We start from the raw sequence: 23,646 nt of genomic DNA, 5'->3' as shown, positions 1-23,646 counted from the left end.
AAGCTTTTGTGGTATCGGATGCAATGCCATGTTAAAGCTTGTTGGTTTGGGGTGCCTTGAAATTTTTAGTGAATTGAAAGGGTGCCTCGCCTAAAAGAAGGTTGAGAAACACTGGCTTAGACGCTGCACTCAACTAACTCTCTTCAGCTTACAGAGATGCAACGACAGCAAACTAAGCCCTTTGAGGTTTTTTTGGAAGGGTTGTGAAACTCATTGTTACATGGGCCAAAAGCAAAGTGTAATAGGTCAACATTCTTAGGTTCTGAAGAAGACACTTGTTGCAACACATCAGCCCATGTCATTAAAGGCTTTAGGCCATTCTATTAAAATCTAAAACAAATGTACATTACATGACCTTAGCTGACGCTTTCATTTATTCAAAGCAACTTCCAGTCATTATTTTTTCAGGGTATTGGTTAGTCAGTGGAGCAATGTGGGGTTAGGTGCCTTGCTCAAGGACACTTCAGCCATGGATGGAGAGGACAGGGAGGGGGAGATTCGAACCTGCAACCCCTAGATTGAAAGATAAACCCTCTAACCACTAGGCCACGGCTGCACTACACTTAAAGTACATTATTTAATTCTGTAAAGCTGACTTCCTGATTATACATAACACAAACGCATCACCACTTTCATCCATAAATGAGGCCATCAAACTACTGGTGAATATAGAACATATTATTTATTTGTCCTTCCAGCAACACAGTCAACACGGTTTGTGTCCCCTTCAAAACAAAGGACAATTTCAGATGAAAATAAAAAAGTAAAATATTTACAGTACAACCACAAATCCTTAAAAGAAAATAAAACAAAAATGGCCAGAACTCCCACAAAACACAGCCTCATGGGGTCCTTGAATGATTTCAGAGTGATGCAAGACTAAAAGACAATTTATCATTGATTGGGTATAGACCTCCATGACTTCTTTTAGAAACTGAACATCACTGTTCAAAGATGTCGCCACAAAACATACAGTATAATACAGGTGGATGTGTAAAAGAAAATAAAAACAAACTGTTGGGTAAATAAAAAATGTCCAAGTTGCCGTCTTAAAACCCAATCAATGAGGTGGAACTGAAGATGACTAAAAAGACCTGGACCCCATTTCTCGACAGTCTCGTTGCTAACCTGTTAGCAACTGAGCAGGTTGGCTATGGGAAATTGCATTGCAACCAAGCAAGTTGCTAACTTAGCTAGCAACGACACTGTTGAGAAACGCATCCATGCACAGCTCTTTTTTACACAAAGGAAATTTGGCAGTGTTAATTCAACCCAGCGAGATAATACACTCTGCTGTACACTGCTAAGTTCCCTGTGAATTCCTCGCAAATAAGCAAGATGGTGTCCTCTTCATCACTCTGAGGTTCCGCTACATTCTCCTCTTCTTCCTCCTCCTCCTCCACCTCGTTCTCAGATGAGGAAGATGATGTCATCGGTGACCATTACCTGGTTGTCGTCCTGCATGCGGACGAGGCAGGCGCGCACCTCGGCGGGCGTGAAGGGGGCGGCGGTGGTCTTGGCAATGCCCGCCATCAGGGCGTTCATGCCCACCGACTGGGCGTGGGCCTCGCGGAACACCTCCAGCAGAGCCGTCTTGAACTCCTTCAGCCTGGACAGACAGACAGACAGACAAAGTTAGCCTACTGTGTTACATCCTTAGGCCTACGGGGGGGTGGGAAAAGGTTTGGTTGCGGTTGGTTTTCAGGTTAGGTCATGGGTCGGTAAGGTTCACTTTTTTTAAATGTTCAACACCCCCAACCCCCCACGTGACATTGTGAGCTTTTCTTTTTTTTTTAAAAGATTTTTTTAGTCTGTTACGATTTTATTGACGGGACAGTTCCAGACGTGGACAGGAAGCGAATGGGGAGAGAGACGGGGAGTGGTCGGCAAATGACCCGGGCCGGGAATCGAACCCTGGTCGGCCGCATGGCAGACGAGTGTCCTACCGGTTGGCCACGGCAGGGCCAACATTGTGGGCTTTTCTAATATTAAGCGGAGCTGCACAGACACTCGCTGCACGCGTGCGCTTCTGTGTGTTGCCTGATGTAGATCTGTCCATAGTAGCTACGTAGGTGTCCCTGGAGATGTCTCGTCTTACCTGGCAGGTGTGACGTCAGCGTGTCCGTTCTCAGGGGGGGTCTCCATGGGCTCCTCAGTCTGCCTGGTGCCAGGGGACTTGGGGGATTGGACTAAGGGACAACAGAAGAGCCAGGACGCCGACTTAAAATAACATATTGACCTTGATAACATCAGATGTACAAAATGGGGTTAAAGTTGGTTTCTTTTCCCCTTTGCTGGTATTGCTCGTCTATTTTTTCTTAAAGTTTGTTGATTCTCACTTGTGACATCTGAAATAAATCATCATCATCCTCATTTTCTGTATTTTAATTAACCATGACCCGAGTCTATTTTTATGGATGTGACAGTAGTCTCACTAAATAGAACAAAATATAATACAATGGGTGGTGGACTGTGGTGATGTATTATACTGCATCTGCATCTTACTCTGTGGAATCTCTCCCTCGGTGGTGAAGTCATATGGGTCGTACGTCTCACTGCTCTGGGAAGACCGACGACCCCTGGTGGGCAGGAGAGGAATTGCAGGAGGGAAAAAAAGAGAAACATCAGAAAATGTCAGCTGTGGTACTGCCATGGAGGTAGTATAAGCAGAGCCATACAAAGGGGAGAGTTGCGCGATTGGAGGACCAGGAATTAAATTGCAGCCCCGCCTTTCAACGAGATAAGGTCGTGCCTAAAGCGGCTGTCTTTCCATAGACTCAACATAGAACCACCACATTAACAGCCAAAAATAAGGACTAACGAACTATACTGCGGGGTAATCACCACAAATATGTAAACTATCAACTGTCTCGGTGGTGATAATCAAAACAGTTTTACTATCTGTGATGTTTATCTGAAGTTATTACTACGAACAGCAAGTCTTGTCATATTCCCTGCATTGCATCGCATTGCATTTGCTGTGTGCTACGCCCACTTCTAGGCACTAGCATTCGCAACGCTTAAGCAGAGACGCTAAACAGCTAATTTTGCTAATGCGGAAGTTGGCCCTAGGACACAGTGGAGATTGCCCAACTCTCCCCTCTGTATGGCTCTGAGTATAAGCACTGGAGAGAGTGAATAAGTCCCGCCCCCAGTCATTTCAATGGGGAATGCTAGGCCAGTGAAATTGGACAAAATTGAACAAATTTACAGCTTCCAAAATGGAGTTTCATGGAGCTCATTTCCAACATCCAGTTTACTCAGCCAATTACGTGCCACGTTACTAACTGACCAGAAAGCTATATGGAAGACGGGCATTGGATGCATGGATGTATTATAAGGTGCCCAACCGCAGACCTGTAAAGGTCTTTATGCCCAACACTAAACTTGCGCACCCACCAATCAGAAGTGGGGTCGGAAATGAGCAAATTTGTAAAAATGGCGACGAGGAAGTGCCTTGCTAATCGGCGAAGCTAACCAGCCAAATCCTGACGCCTGGGTACTGCTGCCGCATAACCTGAATGCCTTGGGAACACACACTCGAACACATACACATGGAGCAGTGCCGTTCAGCCTCACCTCTTGCGTTGAGGCCTGGGTGTGCCCTCCGCCTCCTCCTCCTCCTCCTCATCCTCGGAGGCAGAGTCTCGCCTCTCAGACCTCGAGCGCTTCTTCTCCTTCTCCAGAACCTGATGGCAGGATGAGAACCAGACATTTCAAACCCCATACACACACACAGTAGGTACAGAACAAGAGGGGGGCGCTGTTAGTTAAAAAAACTAAAATAATATAGAACAGTTGAGAAAGAGAGAGGGAGAGAATATGTCAAATACTGTATGTTGGATATATGAGGGAGTAGGGAGAGAGGTCAAGACAGACACTGACAGCAAGAGAGAAGAAGCGAGAGCAAGTAAGAGAGAGAGAGGGGGGGGAGATTGTAACCTTTTTGAAGTAAGCAAACTGCACGAACAAGAGAGAGAGAGACAAATATAGGTAGAATGACACTCAAAGAGAGAGAGAGAGAGAGAGAGAGAGAGACAGGTCTAACCTTTTTGAAGTAGGCGAACTGCACAAGCTCCACGGCCACCTCAGTGTCCTCCAGCTCCACAGCTTTGCTCATGCGCGCCTTAGCATGCGCCGTGGACAAGCGGATCAACGTCTCCAGAGTACGGGCTGTCACAGGGGACGTCTACAGGGAGGAGAGGGGAGGAGGAGAGGGGAGGAGGAGAGGGGGAGAGAGGAGAGAGCAGGGAGTAGAGGGGTGTACATGAAGGTTTTGTTTATTCATTGATGGCTGATTCCTATTTTAAATGGTTGAGATTTGTCTTTGAAACTTACTTAGCGAGCATATACTTTTCCCACAATTACATTTGGTCTTTTTGTTTGTTTTTTTAACATTTTTTACATTTGGCCTATTCTGTGTTCGTGTGTGCTTACCCTGGCAGCTATCTGTGGGGTGAGTGTGTTTGCGTCTACCCAGCAATCAAAGCAACGACCTGCTTTTGTGTGCGTCATTGAGCATATGCATGTTTGTGTGTTATATTTACCTAGGCTACAATGTGTGTGTGTGTGTGTGCGGTGGATTTACCTTGGCTTTAGTTAGTGTGTGTGTGTGTGTGTGTGTGTGTGTGTGTGTGTGTGTGTGTGTGTGTGTGGTGGATTTACCTTGGCTTTAGTTAGTGTGTGTGTGTGTGTGTGTGTGTGTGTGTGTGTTAAGTTTACCCTGGCTACGTCGGAGCTGAGCTGCTCCTGGCTGCGTAGTCGCGAGTACTCCTCGGCGATGTGGCCCGCCGCCTCAGCCGTCAACACCGGGGTGATCGCCTTGGCAACGTGGATGTACTTCCTCATGAACTCCTTGCTCACAATCCGGTCCCTGGAGGAGCAAACACACACACACACACACACACACACACACACACACACACACACACACACACACACAAATAAAGAGGAGCTCAGACACAACATCATCTTCAAAAGGAGCACACACACACAAACAAAATGCAAGAGGAGCACACACACACACTACAACATCAAGAGGTTTGGTCTGTACCATTAAAAACAACGGGCATTTCTCAAAACTCTAGTGCGCGCACTTCAAAGTGTATCAGTGTAATTAGTCACGCCCAGTGATTGGATACTCTTTATTAGTCACGCCCAGTGATTGGATACTCTTTGGTGAACTCTGAGGAGTATCCCATCACTGGGTCTGACAATTAGGATGATATACTTGGAAGTGCACGCACTTGACCTTGGAGAAATGCCCAGTATTTCTATTATGAAGTAAGGTTCTTGTCACTGGGAGGAGCACAGACACAAGAACATCAAGATGTTTGGACCTTACTATTTGAAATAATATATTTTGAGCTAAGTTATTCTAAGTGTAAACATTGTTTGTACTGTACATGTAAAATACACCAGTATTCGATGCCTGCAGGTAAAAGCTTAGTACATACTCTGTGTGTGTGTGTGGGTGATAGCTTAGTACATACTCTGTGTATGTGTGTGTGAGTGGCAGCTTAGTACATACTCTGTGTGTGTGTGTGGGTGGTAGCGTGTGTAGTTATTGTGTAATATTATCCCACAGTATAAAATCATCGCATTTGGCAATGCATTAGGTTGGAATATCCAGGCGTTCCTGACCTGTATCCATATCTGCAGGCATTGTATAGATTATATTATTTCCTGTTGCTTAAAAAGGGGTGGAGACGCGCTCATACGATCGCCTAATGATTCTCACAGGTCTTAAATGGGTGCCGAATCCAACATAAACCATAAATGAATGAAGGAAGCCAAGGACAGCACTAATTTTGTCTCTTTATTTGCCCATGAAGTGTACTCGGCCTAGGAGTAAAAATAACATCTGGGGGGGAAAAGTGCTGTCCTTCACTTCCTTCAAATCATTTCCTGTAGTGTATTTCATGTCATGTCCTGGTGTGTGCGTGACTGACTTGCGCCTCTTGCCGTGCAGCAGGTTGTTGTGCTTCTCGTAGATCTGCATCTCCTCCTGTTCCTCCTCAGTGGCGTTGGGGTCCTCAGTGGCCAGCACATCAACAGCACCCCCTAGTGACAGCACTGAGATACACACACACAGGACAGACAACGTCTTAAAAAATGTGATAACCTCCATTGCGCAATAGTGTCAATTTACACACAGGACAGACAGCGTTTTACAATACGATAACCACCATTACGCAATAGTGTCAATATGAACCCAGGAGGGAGAGTGCCTTACAATGCGAGCACTACTATTACTAGGGCTGGGCGATATGACGAGACATATCGTGAGGACGAGAGAAACGTGTCTATCGTGACCTTTCTCCTCTATCGTTTATATCGTGATAAAAAAATATTTTCATTATTACAGCTAATACACATTTTAATATAATTTCACCTCATAATATAGCCATTTTATGATTGTAAACATGTGCAAAAAATAATTTTAAAACTACTTGTGGGCCAAACTAGGCTATTTTATTGTTTTACTCCCATGATTTATTTCTGGTCATATGCTGTCGAGAGAGCGCACGCAGCCTATTCAGTCTGTTTGACTCAAACTTTGAGTCTGCAGTCACTCCTCGGTTGGCGCCCCCTAGAGTGCAGTACCCGGAAAAGTGTCTTTGCCACTGCCTTGCCAGCTAACGTGACGAGCACCGGGCAGCAAGCGTGCGAATCATGGCTGGAAAAAGGCGTTGGACAACTTACCAAAAATGAGCCAACTAGATGCTGCGGTGAAGTTTGGCATTCCTACCTGCGCTGTTTTGTAGATTCTGAGCACGAGACTTCCCCCCCGAGCCCCCCTCCCCCTTGCGCTTCTGTGAAGCGCATCTCTCCTACACAACCTCTGCTTTGCAATGGATCTCGAAAGTAATGGAATTGACACGTTCCGTACGACGCACTATGGGCTACACATTTTGGCCGGTGATGAAAACAGTTATAAAGCCCTTCGTGCACTTTCACTGGGACTTCTCGTGAGCACATCATTCTCTGAAATGTTTAACTTGAACCTCTGTAGTCTACTTGGAAATCCACCACCATTTTTCAGCAGAGGTAGGCTAAAAGTTAAAGTGACTCGATGCTGCTGCGCATGCCATTGAGTCCCAAACAGTTAGGTTTGACTTCTGGGCATGAAACGGTTTTGCAAATGCAATGCCCTTTGTTGTGTTCACTGATATATTGGTAAAAATACAACAAACAGAATTGTTCCTCGACAGCAACCAGCGTGAGTCAAGTGATTATTGGGAAGCATAACGTGGTTGGGGACAACGCTGGTGGGGACGAGAGCAAGCAATAGGCTATAGAGTTCTTCAGTAACGCGGAAGCATGTAGTAGATTGTAGTCTTTCATGTTAGCATTTAAGGACTTCCTGGTTCGTATCGGCTTCCGGCCTCCATTGGGAATGAATAGGGGCCAGTTTCAAATAAGCTCCGAGTGCAAGCACGCGCTTAGCGAACCCCCGAAAACTGTCGAGGGTGTTAAAAATAGGCTGTAGGTATGACATGGTTGATCATTTTGTGTCAAACTTCGACATAAATACGATGTTGCGTCCATATGCTAAACCCGGAAACTTTTGGCGACTACAGAAGCGGCGCCTGTATCTAACGTCATGTACGTGCGGAGGGTTGTACCCATGGCAACCAAAGGAAAGCATGTAGTTTGGAAGTTTTAATGATCAGAAAGGGGTTAGCAATATTGAATTATAATCGTCATGATTTAACATGTGAATACACCAACATGATGATACGATCCGTTCCACTAATGAGAAAGGGATGCGGGGACACGCTAATGTTCGTTGTTGGCGTGCAACTTATATTTTTGCCAAACCTGAATCTCTATGGCGTGTTGCAATGTAAAAAAATCGCCATAGAACCGGAAGTCCAAACGCCGCATACAAGTTGACGTCAACGCTGAAGAAGTCTATTGCGTGCTGTTTATAAGAAGTTCTTACATAGGCTATTCACAAATATTTTCAGCTTTGTTCAGTTTCATATTAGGCCTATTTTGTATTATGGTATTTTGTAACATTAAGTAGGCCTATTTAAAATGCGCCAATATAATTTACTGACTAATTACAGTCATTTTTGTCAGACATTTTGTTCAGTCACATTTTATTTTGCCGGTCATTCATGCCAATGTCCGGCCACAGTTGGCTAACGTGAACCTTGCTGTTTATGGCCGCAATTGGCGCATCTGTGGTGTTCTTGGTTCGTGGGACTCTCACATTGGGAAACGAGATGACTGGTGAAAACAGGCGATGAAAGATTTTTTTCGACCCTGTCCGTCAAACTGGTTGACTATGTTTTTTTTTTTTTGTAAAGGCTATATCGTGATATAAAATAATCCATATCGTGATATACATTTTTTTCCATATCGCCCAGGCCTAACTATTACGGTATAGAATCAACATTCACTCAGGTCAGACAGTGTATTACAATGTGTGAGCAATACCACAGATACGCATTGCAGTTGCATGAACATGAGGATTTCTGTTTGCCTCAGTCACTACTGGGCAAACTGTACAATCCAATGTCACATTTTCCACATGACCTGGTTTTAGCTGTCCAAGTGCCCTAATTCGACAGGTAAAACCAGGTTTTTGAACATTTGACACTTGATTATAGCTTCTGAATATAGATGTTGGCAGTCAAATGAATTAAGTGCACCATTCCATTTCACCCTAGTGTAAAAACATGCACAGGTGTTGGCCAGTTGGGCGGTTTCCCAGCCAATTGGGCTGCTTAGGATGGCTGTTTGCAGGTATAAAAGACTTATGGCCATACAAATCAATAGAATTTGGTTTAAAATCGGGCAGGATTTAGTGCTTCCAGGTGGGTTTTGAGCTTTTTTTTTGGGCTGGAAATCATCAGTCTAATCTGGCAACCCTGACCTTGGTGTTGAAAAAAACTCAAGCTTATGTACCGCTTCCGTCCTGCTCTCGCGGGTCTCTGTAGCGGTGCATGCGCAGCACGTGGTCGGAGATGATGCGGTCCTGCTCGGCGTCCATCTGGTCCAGCATGATGAAGAGCAGGTCGAAACGCGACAGCAGAGAGTCCTGCAGCCCGATGTTCTCCATCGGGGTCTTGTACTGGTCGTACTGCAGAGACGGGACAAAACCAACATGACAAGACGATTAGCTCAAAGGTATTTAAAATAATCATAATAAACATAGCAAGTATATTTTACTGGTCATATTGCAGAGACGGGGCCAAAGCAAATGATAGACAATAATGTCAGAAATAATAATCAGTAACATCTAAAATGTTGACAAAAGTGAACATCCATAACATCTGTTCTCCATTGGGGTCTTGTACTGGTCATACTGCAGAGATGAAAATAGAAAATAAATCAGTTGTGTCCCCCTTGAAGTATTTTTTGCTCTGTGGTGCTTGGTTGCCCAGTTCATTAGCCACACTAGAGTCCAAAAGCACACAGACAAACTAAAAATTGACCAGTCTACCCTAATACTCGGAAATACCCAGTAACGCCTAGCAGGGCTCCAAATTAAAGCCAACCGGCCAAATGCAGGTGAAATTTCAGTTTGGCTGACAGAAAAGACCTACATTGATGAGGCACTTTGACCCATTAGTCAGTATGTTTGGCTAGTGAGATTAACATCTATTAGCCATTTTGGTTGGTGATGAAAAGTTGGCATGTGTTGGCATGCTCACCCTAGCCAGGCCGTGCCCTCCTAGAGACGCAACGCCTTTGGCATTGCAACTAGTCAGGTCAAGAGCAATGCAAGTACTTTCTGAGTTCCCGCAAACACGGGAACTCCTTTCACTTTGTCGGTAAGCAAACAACCATAAGCAAATCAAGGGAGGCGGATCAACCATGCCGTTTGGGAAATGTTAATTGTTGTGCTCTTGGTCAGACCAAGTCTCGGAGAGATTTGAAGGTCGATGATAATCAGGCTATGCTCACCCGGCCGTAGACGGGGTTGGCGGCGGCGAGGACGCTGCAGCGGGCGTTGAGGCGGGCGTGGATGCCGGCCTTGGCGATGGTGACGCGGCCCTGCTCCATCACCTCGTGGATGGCTGTGCGGTCCATGTCGGACATCTTGTCGAACTCGTCGATGCACACCACGCCCCGGTCGGCCAGCACCATGGCACCGGCCTCCAGACGACGCTCACCTGCGCACCACGGAGGGAGGAGGAACAGAGGAGAGCCAGATTAGGGCGTTTATTTACGTAGCCTCTTACTGCAGATTGGGTCACTGAAGGGCCTACTCACTATTTGCTGAAAATACTCATTTACAAATACTCAATAAAACAAGACATAGCCATTACAATGTTGGCGACAGTAAGTTATAGCATAGGCTCTGCGCTAAGTGGTTAATGTGTGTTGACAGGCCTTCTGTTAGGTTTATAGTTACCACCATAGTTTATAGATAACACCCCATGCACCAATTACGCACTGATGGGTGTATACTAAGAAGCTAGTTCAGGAGTAAACCAGGTTAACACGTAGATCATCTAGAAGAGCCTGGAATTCTCATTTTCTGAAAGTGGTAGTTCGCTATTTTAGACATTAAGCCCTGTTTGTGTGACTTCTGGGGTGAAGTAGAGATGTTCTCATCACAATTTTGACATTTGGTGCTGAACGGAGCATTTGGGTATTCAAGACTGCAGCCCCCCCACCTTTACATTGACTCCAATGAAGCACTCAAGCAATCGATCATAAAATGGCATTAAACTTTCGTTTGCAGAGACATGAAACTCACCGAGTGGTCAGAGGTGGGCAGCGATACGGTGGCTCGAAAATCACCGCGAAATACGCTTCCAGAGAAGATATATTCATTATTGTCCGTCTTCATTGATTGTATTGGTTTGACTAGTATTACTCCGCACGACCGGAAATGGGGGTGCGTTTGTTTACGTTACTATCTATGGTTTGTATGCAAGCTGTAGTTTTTGTAGCCAGTCCCGCTCAAAGATAGCCGTTCTACCTCGCTCCTTGATGTCTACATAAACAACACACTATCGCTACCTACTGGCTGGATGTCTACTGCTATTCAACGGCGTCTGGGGAAAAATAGGTCCGCCAAATGCTAAACAACAGTTAGAAGGCATATTTCGCTGCAATTTTCGGGTCAATTTATCACTGTCTACCACTGACCACACGGTGAGTTCCATGTCTTCTCAAACAAAATTTTAATGCCATTTTATAATCGATTGCTTGAGTGCTCTATTGGAGTCAATGTAAAGGTGAGGGGGCTGCAGTCTTGGATACCCAAATGCTCCGTTCAGCACCAAATGTCAAAATTGTGATGAGAACATCTCTACTTCACCCCAGAAGTCACACAAACAGGGCTTAATGTCTAAAATAGCGAACTACCACTTTAAGAAAACTGAACCAGCTTCGTAGTATAGGCCCCTGAGGCTGGTTCAGGATAAGTTAAAGTAAAGTTAAAAGGTAAATCATGTAATAGAGCCTCATTTTCTGAAGAAAAGCTCTTTTATTAGATGATTTGCCTCTTAACCTTAACTTTAACTTATCCTGAACCAGCTTTGTAGTACAGGCCCCAGGTCTTAATCTGTGCGGAGTGGAGTGGAGTGGAAATGTGGCACCTGTAAGAATGGAGATTGTTGGATGACCCAGAACTGATATTATTGCTGTTACTGTTTGCGGTTATCTCAGTAAAGTTGACTTAGGAGGTCATCCCCCCCCCCCCATGCCATGTGGTGGCTCAAACCCCTGGGGTCGGGTGTCACTGACCCTACAACACAAAGGACCTTGGTCATCTCTCCTTTCAGTATATAAGCCTATGATAATGAGCCCCTCTTTGAGTTCTTTCTCCCATGCACAAGACGTGTGTGTCTCTCTCTGTTTCTCTCTCTCTCTCCCTCCCTTTGTCCTAAACATTCTGAGGTTGGCTAAAATGTCTTTGATTTCACTGTACTAGGGATGCAAATTATCGATTAATTCATTAATCATTAGTTGATAGTGTTATCGATCGACTTTCGATTAATTGATAAGCGGCGTTTTTTCACCTGAATTTCATAGGGCCTTTTAAAATATCAGCTAAATAGTTAAAACACTGAGTTCAAAAAGTATATTGTTATATTAAATTATATTATGAGAATTATATTATGATCATTAAGCCCATATTGTATTTTATTGTATGATGTTATATTATATTATTATAATATAATTATAATTATGCATTAGGAAAAGAAAGCTGTTTTCTATGGCATCTCCACACCACCTTTGGGGAGGCATTGATTTCACCCAGGAGTGAACTAGTAGCCCCATGCCCCCCTCTGTCGCCTTGCCTATCAGACAACGTTGAGTGAAACGTGATCAGACTGACTTGTCTGCATATGTGTCAGCCAACCACAAGCATTTTAATTTAATACGCTTCAAAATAAAGAAATGCTATATGTTGGGTAGTGTGTTGTTGTCCATAATGGATAGTAATGTCAACAAAGTTCGTTTCTGAACAAAAAAAAAAGTTATTTCCTGTGTCTGTAAGGAGAGCTAGTTCTAATAAGCTAACAGGCTCCATTGAGAATGAATGGAGCTGTGACAACAACACTTACAGCTAACATGGATTCACCTGAAATTGAACAGATGGTGCTCCACTTCATGCATGGTCATATATATTCATGCCCAGTTCAGCTAATACTAGTCTTGATATCTGACAGGGTGTAGTGGTTAAAATTACAGCTCACAATTTGAAATGACTACGTTTGTGATTTCGCTAGTTAGCACGCTAAGCTAGCCTAGCAAGCTTAACCCTACAGTAAAATGCTGCTTGCAGTGACATTTGCCTGTCTTGAAAGATCGTTTTTCTCATAATTCAAGCAGTAACAACTTACACCATTGGACTTGGCATAATCACAGATTCAAGTACACATCTCCAAAAGACCCATAATAACTCTAGAAGTTGCAATGACAATTTAATAGATAAAATCTGCGCACCATGGATTTGAGTAGGACTAGAACTAGAACCACTCAACAGTCTCTAGCGCCCTCTAGCGGTTAATCGCGATTAATACATTTTAATCGAGCAACCTCTTGCTCGACAACTAATCTAAAGTCGATTAATCATTTGCATCCCTACACTGTACCCTATGTAACCTGCATTAGCCTTGAGTTAAATGTAATGTTACCTTGCAGTTGATAATTAAATTGTCATATAACTTTCATTCGTTTGTATCTCCTCATCTGTATCATGCCATTTGCCTTTCCTGTCTCTTAAGTGAACACTGCTTCTGTTTCAAATGCCCACTCCTGGCCGTCGTTGGTTCGAAAGAAAGTTGAGGGGAAAACTATACTTTTACACACCTGTCTCCTGGTCGGTGGTGACGGCGGCGGTGAGACCCACGCCGGATGAGCCTCTTCCCGTGGTGGGGATGGCTCTGGGGGCCGTGTGCAAAACGTAGCGCAGCAGCTGGGACTTGGCCACCGAAGGGTCACCTGCATCCAGAAGAGAGCAAGCGGCACGTGCCGTTAACAAGTTAGAAGTATAGAGAAGTGATACTTACAAGCCTACAAATGCCCCACTTAGTATTAAACAATAAAATGTGCCAATGCCCCCCAATGGCAACTAAGCACTGCTCCCTCTCAGCTATATCCTTCTCAACACCCCCTGGGGGGCATCAGAGTCCCCGTTGAAACACTACTGTATGCAATACCTTATAGAGTAAAACACATTTCTACTAGTCCATTCGGAAGACTAATGTTAATTTTACGTAGCAACTGTCATTGGATGCCATGCGGTGCGGTGCGGCTGGACGTACCGATGAGCAGAACGTTGATGTCTCCACGGAGACGCGAGCCGTTTTCCAGAACCTTCTCCACGCCGCCGAGCAGCATGCACAGGATGGCCTTCTTGATGTACTCGTGGCCGTGGATACTGGGCGCCAGGGACCGCGCCAGCTGGTCAAACACGTCCTGCAATGTCAGAAAAAGAATTGTAAATTCATGTACGAGTAGGTTAGTTGTGTGTGTGTGTGTGTGTGTGTGTGTGTGTGTGTGTGTGTGTGTGTGTGTGTGTGTGTGTGTGTGTGTGTGTGTGTGTGTGACTGTGAGAGTGATTATTATCAATGTCTTATTTAAATGTTTTTAGTTAAACTGCACATTGGAGACTGGTCAAATGCAATTTCAAACTCCTGTGCTAGAGTAGAGTAGAGTAACTTTATTGATCCCCAGGGGGAAATTCAGGTTTCAGGCTAACCCTGTTGCAAATATTTTTGACAAAAAAAGTACACTTGACTGCACACGGGAGGCCAAGTCCGAGAACACATTCACGTGCATTCATTCAACTACCAGACGACAGTGATGCAGTGCAACCTAGACTCGTTAAGTTTACAATACTAGGGGTGTAAATAACAATCGAAATGTATCGATATATCGCGATATAATCTGACGATTCGCATCGTATGGCATTCTTAAGTATCGAATAATAATCAAATCGCTGGCCCCTGCCCGATACCCTGGCTCCATAACATAACAGAAGTGGAAAAATAATAATAATAATAATACAATTGTATAAAGGTAATTGGAAAAAAATCGAATCGAATCGTATTGTATTGTGGGCCATTCTTAAGTATCCAAAATAATCGAATCGCATCGAATAAAAAGCTATCGATATTGAATCGTATTTACACCCCTATACAGTACAGTACCAATACTCTGTACATGCAACTATACTAGAGGGAAAATGTAGTGTTAAATCAAAACTTAAGAGAGCACTCGGGGACCAAATACACTCTAGCTAGAAGATGTTAAATTAACTCTAAGTGCACACAATCCAATATGCGACCTTGCGTCCTCCACTTGTGCTTGTGACCTCGTACCAGGAAGTAATAAGTCACGATGACATCACTGACAACAGCATTATATTTCAAGATCTCTCAAAAGCTCAATTGTAAAGTCATTTTCTCATCTGCAAACTGGATATTGAATGAAGAATAGTCCCCCAAAAATTGTTGTGGCTCGGCTGACAGAGGGGAAACTTAATTGTTTTCTCCATGGAGGCGAGGCATCGGCAAAATGTGAGGCCACAAGCACAAGTGGAGGACGCAAGGTTGCATATTGGAATGCACACAGCATGTGCTCACTGTCATGGTACTAACCCCGGAGCGGGACTTGCTGAAGGACTTGATCTTGGCCACGTCGTCGGCAGAGAAGTAGGGTACCGCCTCTTTGCTCATCTGCTTCACCTGGCACGCAATCATGATCGTCCTGAACAGGAGGAAGAAACACATGTGGTGCATTAGGAAAATGTCTACGCAACTAATATTGCCTTTTGATAACCCACTGAAACAGCATTTCCCAGAACCATGTAAGCTACTTTGTTGTTTTCAATGCATTGACAACTACCCAAGTTGCAAACAGCCGAACAACTATGCTTTCGAGAAATACAATCCTGGTAGGCGGATAAAGCTACTTAATACACTACTGTTAAAGGATAGTTCCGGCGTAAAATGAAAGTTTCACCATCGATTTCCCATGCCACATAATGTATCTAATGATGAGCCATTCCGGGCAATGCCGCGCCGTTATGGAGTTAGCCTATTTTAAGCTTTTTGGTGAAAAGCGCAGCCAATGCATCACGGCGGGGCCAATTTGTAAATATTATTGTCTGATGGTTCCCCGCTATAAACAACCTCAAAAACGCTACACACTTCATCACAAAGCTCTCGTCAATCAAACTGAGGCACAGAGAAGATCATCCGACCACACTGGCCAGTGTTTTCAGAAGTGTCTCACTGTTGCAACTCTCTAGTCTGACCCGGATGCAGGCTACTCAATCAGGTGGCTAGGTAGGCAAGGCTAAACATGGTCCGCGGTTCTTACACGAAAAGCTGGAACCCCGACCGTTTTCACCGACTGCCACTGTCTAAACCAGCCATATTACGGGAATGGCTAATAGCATCAGAAGTGGATGAAACTGACATAAAAACCCTGAGGGATCGCGACTACCATGTGTGCAGGCAGCAGATTTGAAGAGTTGTATGGAGAGTACAGGTAGGCAGACTACTCTTACAAAGTAATTGCAACACGGTATAATATAACATGGATTCAACTTTGTAATAACACACCACTGGTGGTGTACTTACATCTGTAAGAGCACTTCTAGTACGACTTCATAAAATTCCTCCAGCCCTCCTCCGTTGCGTAATGGTCCATCATGGTCACAATGGTGACCTCGCGCGCCCTCGTCAATTAGAGTCTACTTCACTGAAACTACTCTAGCATGCATGACATCAACCACCTCGAATGCCTCAGGTCGCACAATTTCACTTGCCATCCCGCGCTAGTTTGTTTTGACAGTTTATTTATCTCCTGTAGTGGGCTACATTTACTGCACCTGTATGCCTTCCCAAAACAGAGTGCCTGCTGGCATAGACGCGCGGTGTTGCAACCAGTTTCACAGATTCATAGACAGTCAAGATTCATGAGCCAGACACATTTACACATGTTTCTCTCTTCAAACATACCTCCATAGCCATGCGCCTTTTGACACAGCATTCCTCTTTAGACGGTTTCGTTTAGGCTAGGTGTTCCATCTCCCTCACTCTTCTTGTAGTCATCATCCTCGAAATGCTCCCTCCACACACGGTAGTCGCGATCCCTCAGGGTTTTTGTGTCAGTTTCGTCCACTTCTAATGCTATTAGCCATTCCCGTAATATGGCTGGTTTAGACAGTGGCAGTCGGTGAAAACGGTCGGGGTTCCAGCTTTTCATTTTACGGCCGCAGCCGGTGTAAGAACCGCGGACAATGTTTAGCCTACCTAGCCACCTGATTGAGTAGCCTGCATCCGGGTCAGACTAGAGAGTTGCAGTGAGACACTTCTGAAAACACTGGCCAGTGAAACACTGTGTGGTCCGATGATCTTCTCTGTGCCTCGGTTTGATTGACGAGACCTTTGTGATGAAGTGTGTAGCGTTTTTGAGGTTGTTTATAGCGGGGAAACATCAGAAAATAATATTTACAAATTGGCCCCGCCGTGATGCATTGGCTGCGTTTTTCGCCAAAAAGCTTAAAATAAGCTAACTCCATAACGGCGCGGCATTGCCCGGAATGGCTCATCATTAGATACATTATGTGGCATGGGAAATCGATGGTGAATCTTTCATTTTACGCCGGAACTATCCTTTAATTGTCATGAGTTAATGAATCTTGCAACTTCAGCAACATCACCTGAAGGTACCGGAGATGACGCAGCCTTTCTTGCCCGGCATTCAGCGACAGTCAAGACCAACACATTATTCAACCTAGAGTTGTGTTTCTTAGCAGGGGTCTACAGCCCCCCGGGAGGACATTGGGGAGCCCTAGGGGGGCATTGGTGGTTTGAGAACCACAGACCTACGTACAGTGTGACAAGCCATGGTTGCCGTGGTTACCTGAAGGTTCCGGAGGTGAAGCCGCCCTTCTTGCCGGGCAGGCAGCGGTAGGTGCCGATGATCTGGACGCGGTCGCCGGGCTTGATGCTGTCCACCAGGTCGTTGTCCAGGATGATGTCCACGGAGCGCGGCAGCTGGCCGGCCGGGGCCTTCTCGGGCATCTCCTGCACCGTCACCGTCTGGTGGTCCTTGTAGACCGACAGGCCGAACTCCGTCTCCAGAGGGTTGTTCTCCTCGTCCTGGAAACAGAATGGGTACATACATGTGTGTGAGTGTATGTGTGTGAAAAAATAAGGGACCAAGTAAAGAAAAGGTACATGTGAAGCATATGCAGTGAAAAAAGGCAGAGATTATTTAACTCTTATTTTACTCTGGGACCAAATAAAATCTAAAATGATAATGGATGCATATTTGTGGTATATATTTTCTACGGTTCTGGATATGGTAATGAACCCCTTTGAGACAATCACTCAAAAACACCCTGAAACCTGAGCAACAAGAAACACTTCTGAGGACAGGACACTCATGCATGCACTGGAATAAAGGCTTTTGGAACAATCCAATGCAATGCATACCTAGGTTGCATCCACAACCTGACGTAAATGTTTATATTAAGCCAAATACTCACTTACCAATGGCTCTAGTAGCTAGTAAGTTGGTCTTTTCTACCAGCCAAACTTAATTTTCACCAGCATTTGGCAGGTTAGCTGGTCTTAATTTAGAGCCCTGCAGTGCGTACCTTAGTGGGGTAGATGGCACTGGAGGGGAAGGCCTCCAGCGAGGTCATGTCTGTGTATTTGCGCTCCATGGTCTTCTTGGTGGCGGGACAGTAGTGCACGCTGCGCACCACCTTAGGACGCACCAGGGAACCTGGAGAGACACACGGGAACCAATGAAGGAACGAATTAATGAAAATGGCAGACTACCCCGTCTACCTTGTTGTGCAGAGTTACTTTAGAAATAGATCACAGACACACTAAACACCTTAAGACACTACCCCTGTTATAACTTAGCTGTTACCAGAATGGCAATGACCAAGTCATGATGTATTACTAAAGGCCCTGTAGACAGTCATAGTGGTGTAGTACTATAGTAGTCAAGCTTTTTTTCAGTGACTATTAGGGATGTAAATAAAATCGAAATGTATCGATGTATCGGAAGTATCGGCCGGCGATTTAATCGAATCGCATCGTATCGTGGGGCATTCTTAAGAATCGAATCGCTGGCCCCTGTGCAATGCCCTAGCTCCATAACACAATAGTAGTGGAAAAGTAATTGGAAAAAAATCGACATCGTATCGTGGAATTCTTAAGTATCGAAAAAAAATCGAATCCCTGATTTAAGAAATCGATACCGTATCGTCATGAAGGCTGTGATTTACACCCCTAGTGACTGTTATAACGTCCCAGTGGCAGCACGGTGTCTAGTAGGGGGCTAATGGTGCGATGTCTGTGCAGTGATGAATGAATGAATGCATGACTGCATGAATACCTAAATTGCATCACCAAGTGAAACAACGATTGTACAACTTGTGTAGTAAAACTAGCAATGAGCGAATAGATCAAACAGCTATGTGAATTTACAGTGCATGTACACTGTAGTGAATTGCAGTGTGTGGTAAACACCGACTGTGCAGTGCAGTGCAGCTACATGTAGACTGGACGTGACTAGTAGACATCGCTTTTATCAGTTTTATAGCATTTATCTGCCATCTACAAACGTATTTATCCATTTTCAGGCCTTGTTGCTTTGCACGTCCCTTATGCTATGGGTTAAACTGGGACTGTTGATGGCTGACATTTGTCCAGTGTCTTTTTTTTTGTGTAATGGAAAAATGTGTCGTCTTGGAGTAAATGTTCAACAAAAAACATTTTGGGAATCTGATTGTATTGAGTTTTTATGTCTCACGCTCCATTTACTGAAAGAAACTGAAAGAACCAAATAAAAAATGGGCAGAAATTTAAAGCTGCTACTACTACTACTACCACCACTACATGACAGCAAAGCTGCTACTACTACCACTACTACCAGGGCAGTCATGGGTAAGCGGTTAGGGCGTCAGACTTGTATCCCAAAGGTTACTAGTTCGACTCCCGACCCGCCGCCAGGTTGATGGGGGAGTAATTAACCAGTGCTCTACCCCATCCTCCTCCATGACAGAGGTACCCTGAGCATGGTACCGTCCCGCCGCACTGCTCCCTTGGGGCGCCATTGGGGGCTGCCCCCTTGCACGGGTGAGGCATGAATGCAATGTTGTTGTGTACACTGTGCAGTGAACACTTGAGTGCTGTGTCACAATAACTATGACAGTTGGAGTTTCCCAGGTGGCCTTTCAATTTCTCTTAAAGTGATACTGTCCCATTTTTGGAAATAAGTTTATTTTACACCTCCCCTTCAGTTAAATAATAGGGCTTTACCGTTCTTCTGTACTTGCGACCGTTCTCTGGTTATGGCAGAGCAAATTTTACTTCCAAGCTAGCAGTTAACATTGAGTCCTATGAGACCAGTTAGCCGCCAGCTGGTCTCATAGGACTCAACGTTAACTGCTAGCTAGGAGGTAAAATGTGCACTGCCATAACTAGAAAACGGTTGTGAATACAGGAGAAAGGTAAAAGCCTATTATTTAACTCAAGGGGAGGTGTAAAATAAGCTTATTTCCAAAAATGGGACAGTATCACTTTAAGGAAGAAAAATCTGCACTCACAAACTGCATCTAAATATTTATTTACTTTGTATATTACCACCATGTCCAAAAAGCAAACGCGTTTCGGATATCAAGCCTTCATCAGTGCGTGGTGAATGGTGGTAATATAAATAAATAATGAGACGCAGTTTGTGAGTGCGGATTTTTCTTCCTCAAGTTGATACATTTTCTCGCGCACCCAAATACTTTCGTTTTTTCCAAGAAGTTGAGCGCGTCCTTTGCCAAAACTTTCAATTTCTTTACCACTACTACTACTACTACTACTACTACTACTACTACCACAACCACCACTTTACTGCTACGACGTGTGGACTCACACTTGGTGACGATGCCCTCGACGCACACCAGGCTTCCCAGCAGGCGCGAGGTGAGTGTGCGCGGCGTGACGTGCCGGGTGCCGAAGCTGCCCTCCAGGCCCACGAAGAACTCCTCGTGCTGCTTGGCGTAGGTGGCGTCCACCGAGGACACCAGGTCCTTCAGGGCGCGCTGGAACGCCAGCAGCTCCTCAAACGAGTTGTTCAGCAGCCTACGGAAGGGTGTTGCAGGACATTACATTAGGTAGACACTCTTTATAACCAAAGCGACTTCCAAAAGAGGACATAATGACAGCCAACATCACTAGCAGATACAACGTACACAGGTAATATACAGAACAAGTGCCAATGCAAAGAAGGATTTATTTAGGGGTTTTTTTGTTTTTTTTTTAAATACGGTACTACACACAAACATACATACCCACCATGTCAAGAGTCTGATGTGTATGTGTGTGTGTGTGTGTGTGTTTACTATGTAAAAAAACTGTGTTGCCGAACAAAGTAGTTGAGGAGAGTAACTTTAGTGATCCCAAGAGGGAAATAACGGTGTCAAGTAGCTTACATAAATACACATAATGCCCACGTGGACATTTCAAGGCACATACTGTATAACACAGGTAATAGTTGGGGGAGGGAAATAAAGACTACAGAAAAAAAACACAGAGGCAATTCTGCAAAAAAATATTCTAAGTTTGGGGTAGACAAGATGACCAAGAACGAGTGTTGATGGGTAAGTCAATGAATATTGGTGAGGCAATGTCAGGTAGGGACTTTGCTGTGAAAAACTAAGGAACCAGATTCTGTGTGTACAATGAAGTTGTCTTTCCCCAAAAGATACAGTGACTTTTGGGTGCATTTCGTGTCAAACGTGATAGTGACAGCAGCCAGTATTTCATATATAAAATAAATAGAGAGACAGTTATTAAAACGTGCTCTCACTACTGCAACACGTATGTGCACAGGGCTCTAACACCAGCCAAATGCTGGTAAAATTGGGAGTGCTGCATGTGTGCACAAGGTTGTTTGATCATAATGACCCAGAGCCACAGTCTTACCTCGCTGCTCGGGTCTCATTCCGCCGGCGGAGGTCGTTGATGTTCACGACGAGGCGAGCCTTGTTTTCGCTGACCATGTCCCGTACTTTGCTCTGGTAGATGCCCTGATCTTGCTGCAATGGATGGCAAACCACATTATCATACGGAGTCATACACTACACAAAATATTTATGTCAATTGTAGGCTACAGGATTCCCAGATTCACGCTCCCATCTCATTACACTCCCATTTCATCTCGCTCCCACTAGCCAGACTAACGGTACCACCGCCATATTACGGAGCCAGTTATCTTGTTGATGTTAGTTTTTTGTTTCTAACCCTAACCTTAACCCTAACCCTAAACCTAACCCTAACCTTAACCCTAACCCTAAACCTAACCCTAACCCTAAATTGCTTGTATGTATGTGGCAGTATATGATAATACGTGAAATATAATCGGGTGGGGACCGCAAGTCCGGGAGTGATAGAAACACCGGGGACCGCACGTCCGGGAGCGAACTCCGTTGGGAGTCTCAGTCTGTATGCCGGCTACAGCGCGCATTAATTCCTGATCTTGAATGTGACTTCAATGTACTGGAACACCACAGAGACGTGAGTAATGTTATAACAACCACGTTAGAGCTGCATAACTAACGTTGTAGTTTTGTAACTGTTGTACCGTCACGGTATAGTCATAGATTTGCGGTTTAACATTAGGATAAATACAGTGAAAGCCTCGCATTATTGTAATTATTTATAACAGTTGTTGAAGTTAAGCATCTTCGCTAGCCGGCTAACCAGCATGGCCATGCCTATTGTTCATAACTATCTCCATTTAAGTCGCACTGCCATTGAAGTCTCAATCTTTGCCTTTGTGTGTCGGCAAAGATAAAATCTGGTGTTAATAACACATTAATAAAAACATCAAATCCGCAAACTACACTTTTCTACAACACTTGTTAAGATACGCATATTCTATGTCGATGCATGAATTACAACGTTACTACAAAAGTTAGGTCGGAAATCGCCGAACAGAAATAACAAATAATTACTTACATCATCATCGAGGAAATCTAGATAATCCCTCTGCGCCTCCCTCATCGCTTGGTCATCAACAACGTCTGTAGACATTTTGTTCTCGAAAAATACAATGTTTTATCAGGTAAATATGAATCCAGAAACAGGAACAGTGCCGCACACCAACACCACACTTCTTCCCTGTGCTGTGCAAGTTTTCGCGCCACGCGCCGCTGTGTCGATGGCTGAATGCAGTATGATTGGTCAACGGGCTACATATATTTGCATATATGGCGCGCTTTTTCTATACAACCAATCGAAAAACCCCAAAAGACACCAACCACGCCTCTTTTTAATAATTCCCGCGAAATGTGTTTCACGCGCATGCATTTGAGGATACAGAAACCAGACAAATGCAGCAAGGCTTGCCTGGCTACATAGAGCCTATGTACACAGCTTTGGGCTGTATTTGTTGCATCCTAGATAGGTCTGTGGTTGCAGCTACCTACTCAAAACTAGGACGTTGCCTGCTTGAAGGGGGCACAGATATTCGCCATCTGTTAGCCTGTTAGTTTTAGTCAGTGGCAGTGCTTATCAATTGACATGACCAAGGTATCAGTCACACACACACACTTATAGGGACAGCGCTCATAACACACCCTACACACACGCACACAAACACACACACACACACACTCACACACGCACGCACACGCACACACACACACACACACACACAGGCTACACACACCAGCAGAAGTTAGGTACCATCATGCACATAATATCAATCAATCTATCCCTCAATCAAAATTATTTATATAGCACATTATCATATAAAACTGCCATTTATTGTGCTAGAAAGTAGAGAGAGAAGAAAGAAGAAAAAACTATAGGCCTCTCTTGTATTATAGATAGTAGATAACTAACTGACTATCACCAAAGGCAGATGAAAACAAAACTGTTGAGTTTTAAACTCAATTCTAAATCTCACTGGTAGCCAGTGTAATGACCTAAATACTGGAGGGACGTGGTCTCTTTTCTTTGTCTTCTGAGTTAGGATTCTAGCTGTTGGATTGGTGACTTTTGGGGAAGACATATAAGTAGGGTATTGCAATAGTCAATAATATGACACATTTCCATGCATGCATCCAAAAATATTATAATTACCCCCCAGAAACCTGACAAACTGACCTAGTCCCAGTGAAATTATTAAGCTTGTGTG

At 44.4% G+C, this 23,646-nt stretch overlaps 1 protein-coding gene across 1 annotated transcript; it reads right to left on the bottom strand.

The window, feature by feature from the left end:
- Window positions 1–663: 663 nt before the first annotated feature.
- mcm3 (minichromosome maintenance complex component 3) lies at window positions 664–22,647 on the bottom strand. The gene is made up of 17 exons (XM_063223596.1): window positions 22,464–22,647; window positions 21,429–21,541; window positions 20,377–20,585; window positions 18,095–18,225; window positions 17,356–17,594; window positions 15,081–15,189; window positions 13,743–13,896; window positions 13,288–13,419; window positions 9,922–10,130; window positions 8,920–9,094; window positions 5,952–6,075; window positions 4,723–4,873; window positions 4,049–4,189; window positions 3,580–3,689; window positions 2,506–2,579; window positions 2,099–2,189; window positions 664–1,609 (listed from the first exon to the last, which is right to left on the bottom strand). The coding sequence occupies exons 1-17, from the start codon at window positions 22,536–22,538 to the stop codon at window positions 1,411–1,413; spliced, it is 2,436 nt and encodes an 811-aa protein (XP_063079666.1). The 5' UTR covers window positions 22,539–22,647; the 3' UTR covers window positions 664–1,410.
- Window positions 22,648–23,646: the final 999 nt, after the last annotated feature.

The sequence above is a fragment of the Engraulis encrasicolus genome, chromosome 18 (assembly GCF_034702125.1).
Source record: "Engraulis encrasicolus isolate BLACKSEA-1 chromosome 18, IST_EnEncr_1.0, whole genome shotgun sequence".
Lineage (NCBI taxonomy): Eukaryota > Metazoa > Chordata > Actinopteri > Clupeiformes > Engraulidae > Engraulis > Engraulis encrasicolus.
This window is presented reverse-complemented; position numbering and strand designations above follow the sequence as displayed.

Bases quoted from the DNA above. Each gene is read 5' to 3' on its own strand.
- mcm3 (XM_063223596.1), bottom strand. From the start codon at position 22,538: ATGTCTACAGACGTTGTTGATGACCAAGCGATGAGGGAGGCGCAGAGG. The intron at 6,076-8,919 runs GTACATAAGCTT...TGTGTATCTCAG, and splicing joins GCGAGAGCAGGACGGAAGCG to TGCTGTCACTAGGGGGTGCT. The intron at 1,610-2,098 runs GTAAGACGAGAC...CTGTCTGTCCAG, and splicing joins GCTGACGTCACACCTGCCAG to GCTGAAGGAGTTCAAGACGG.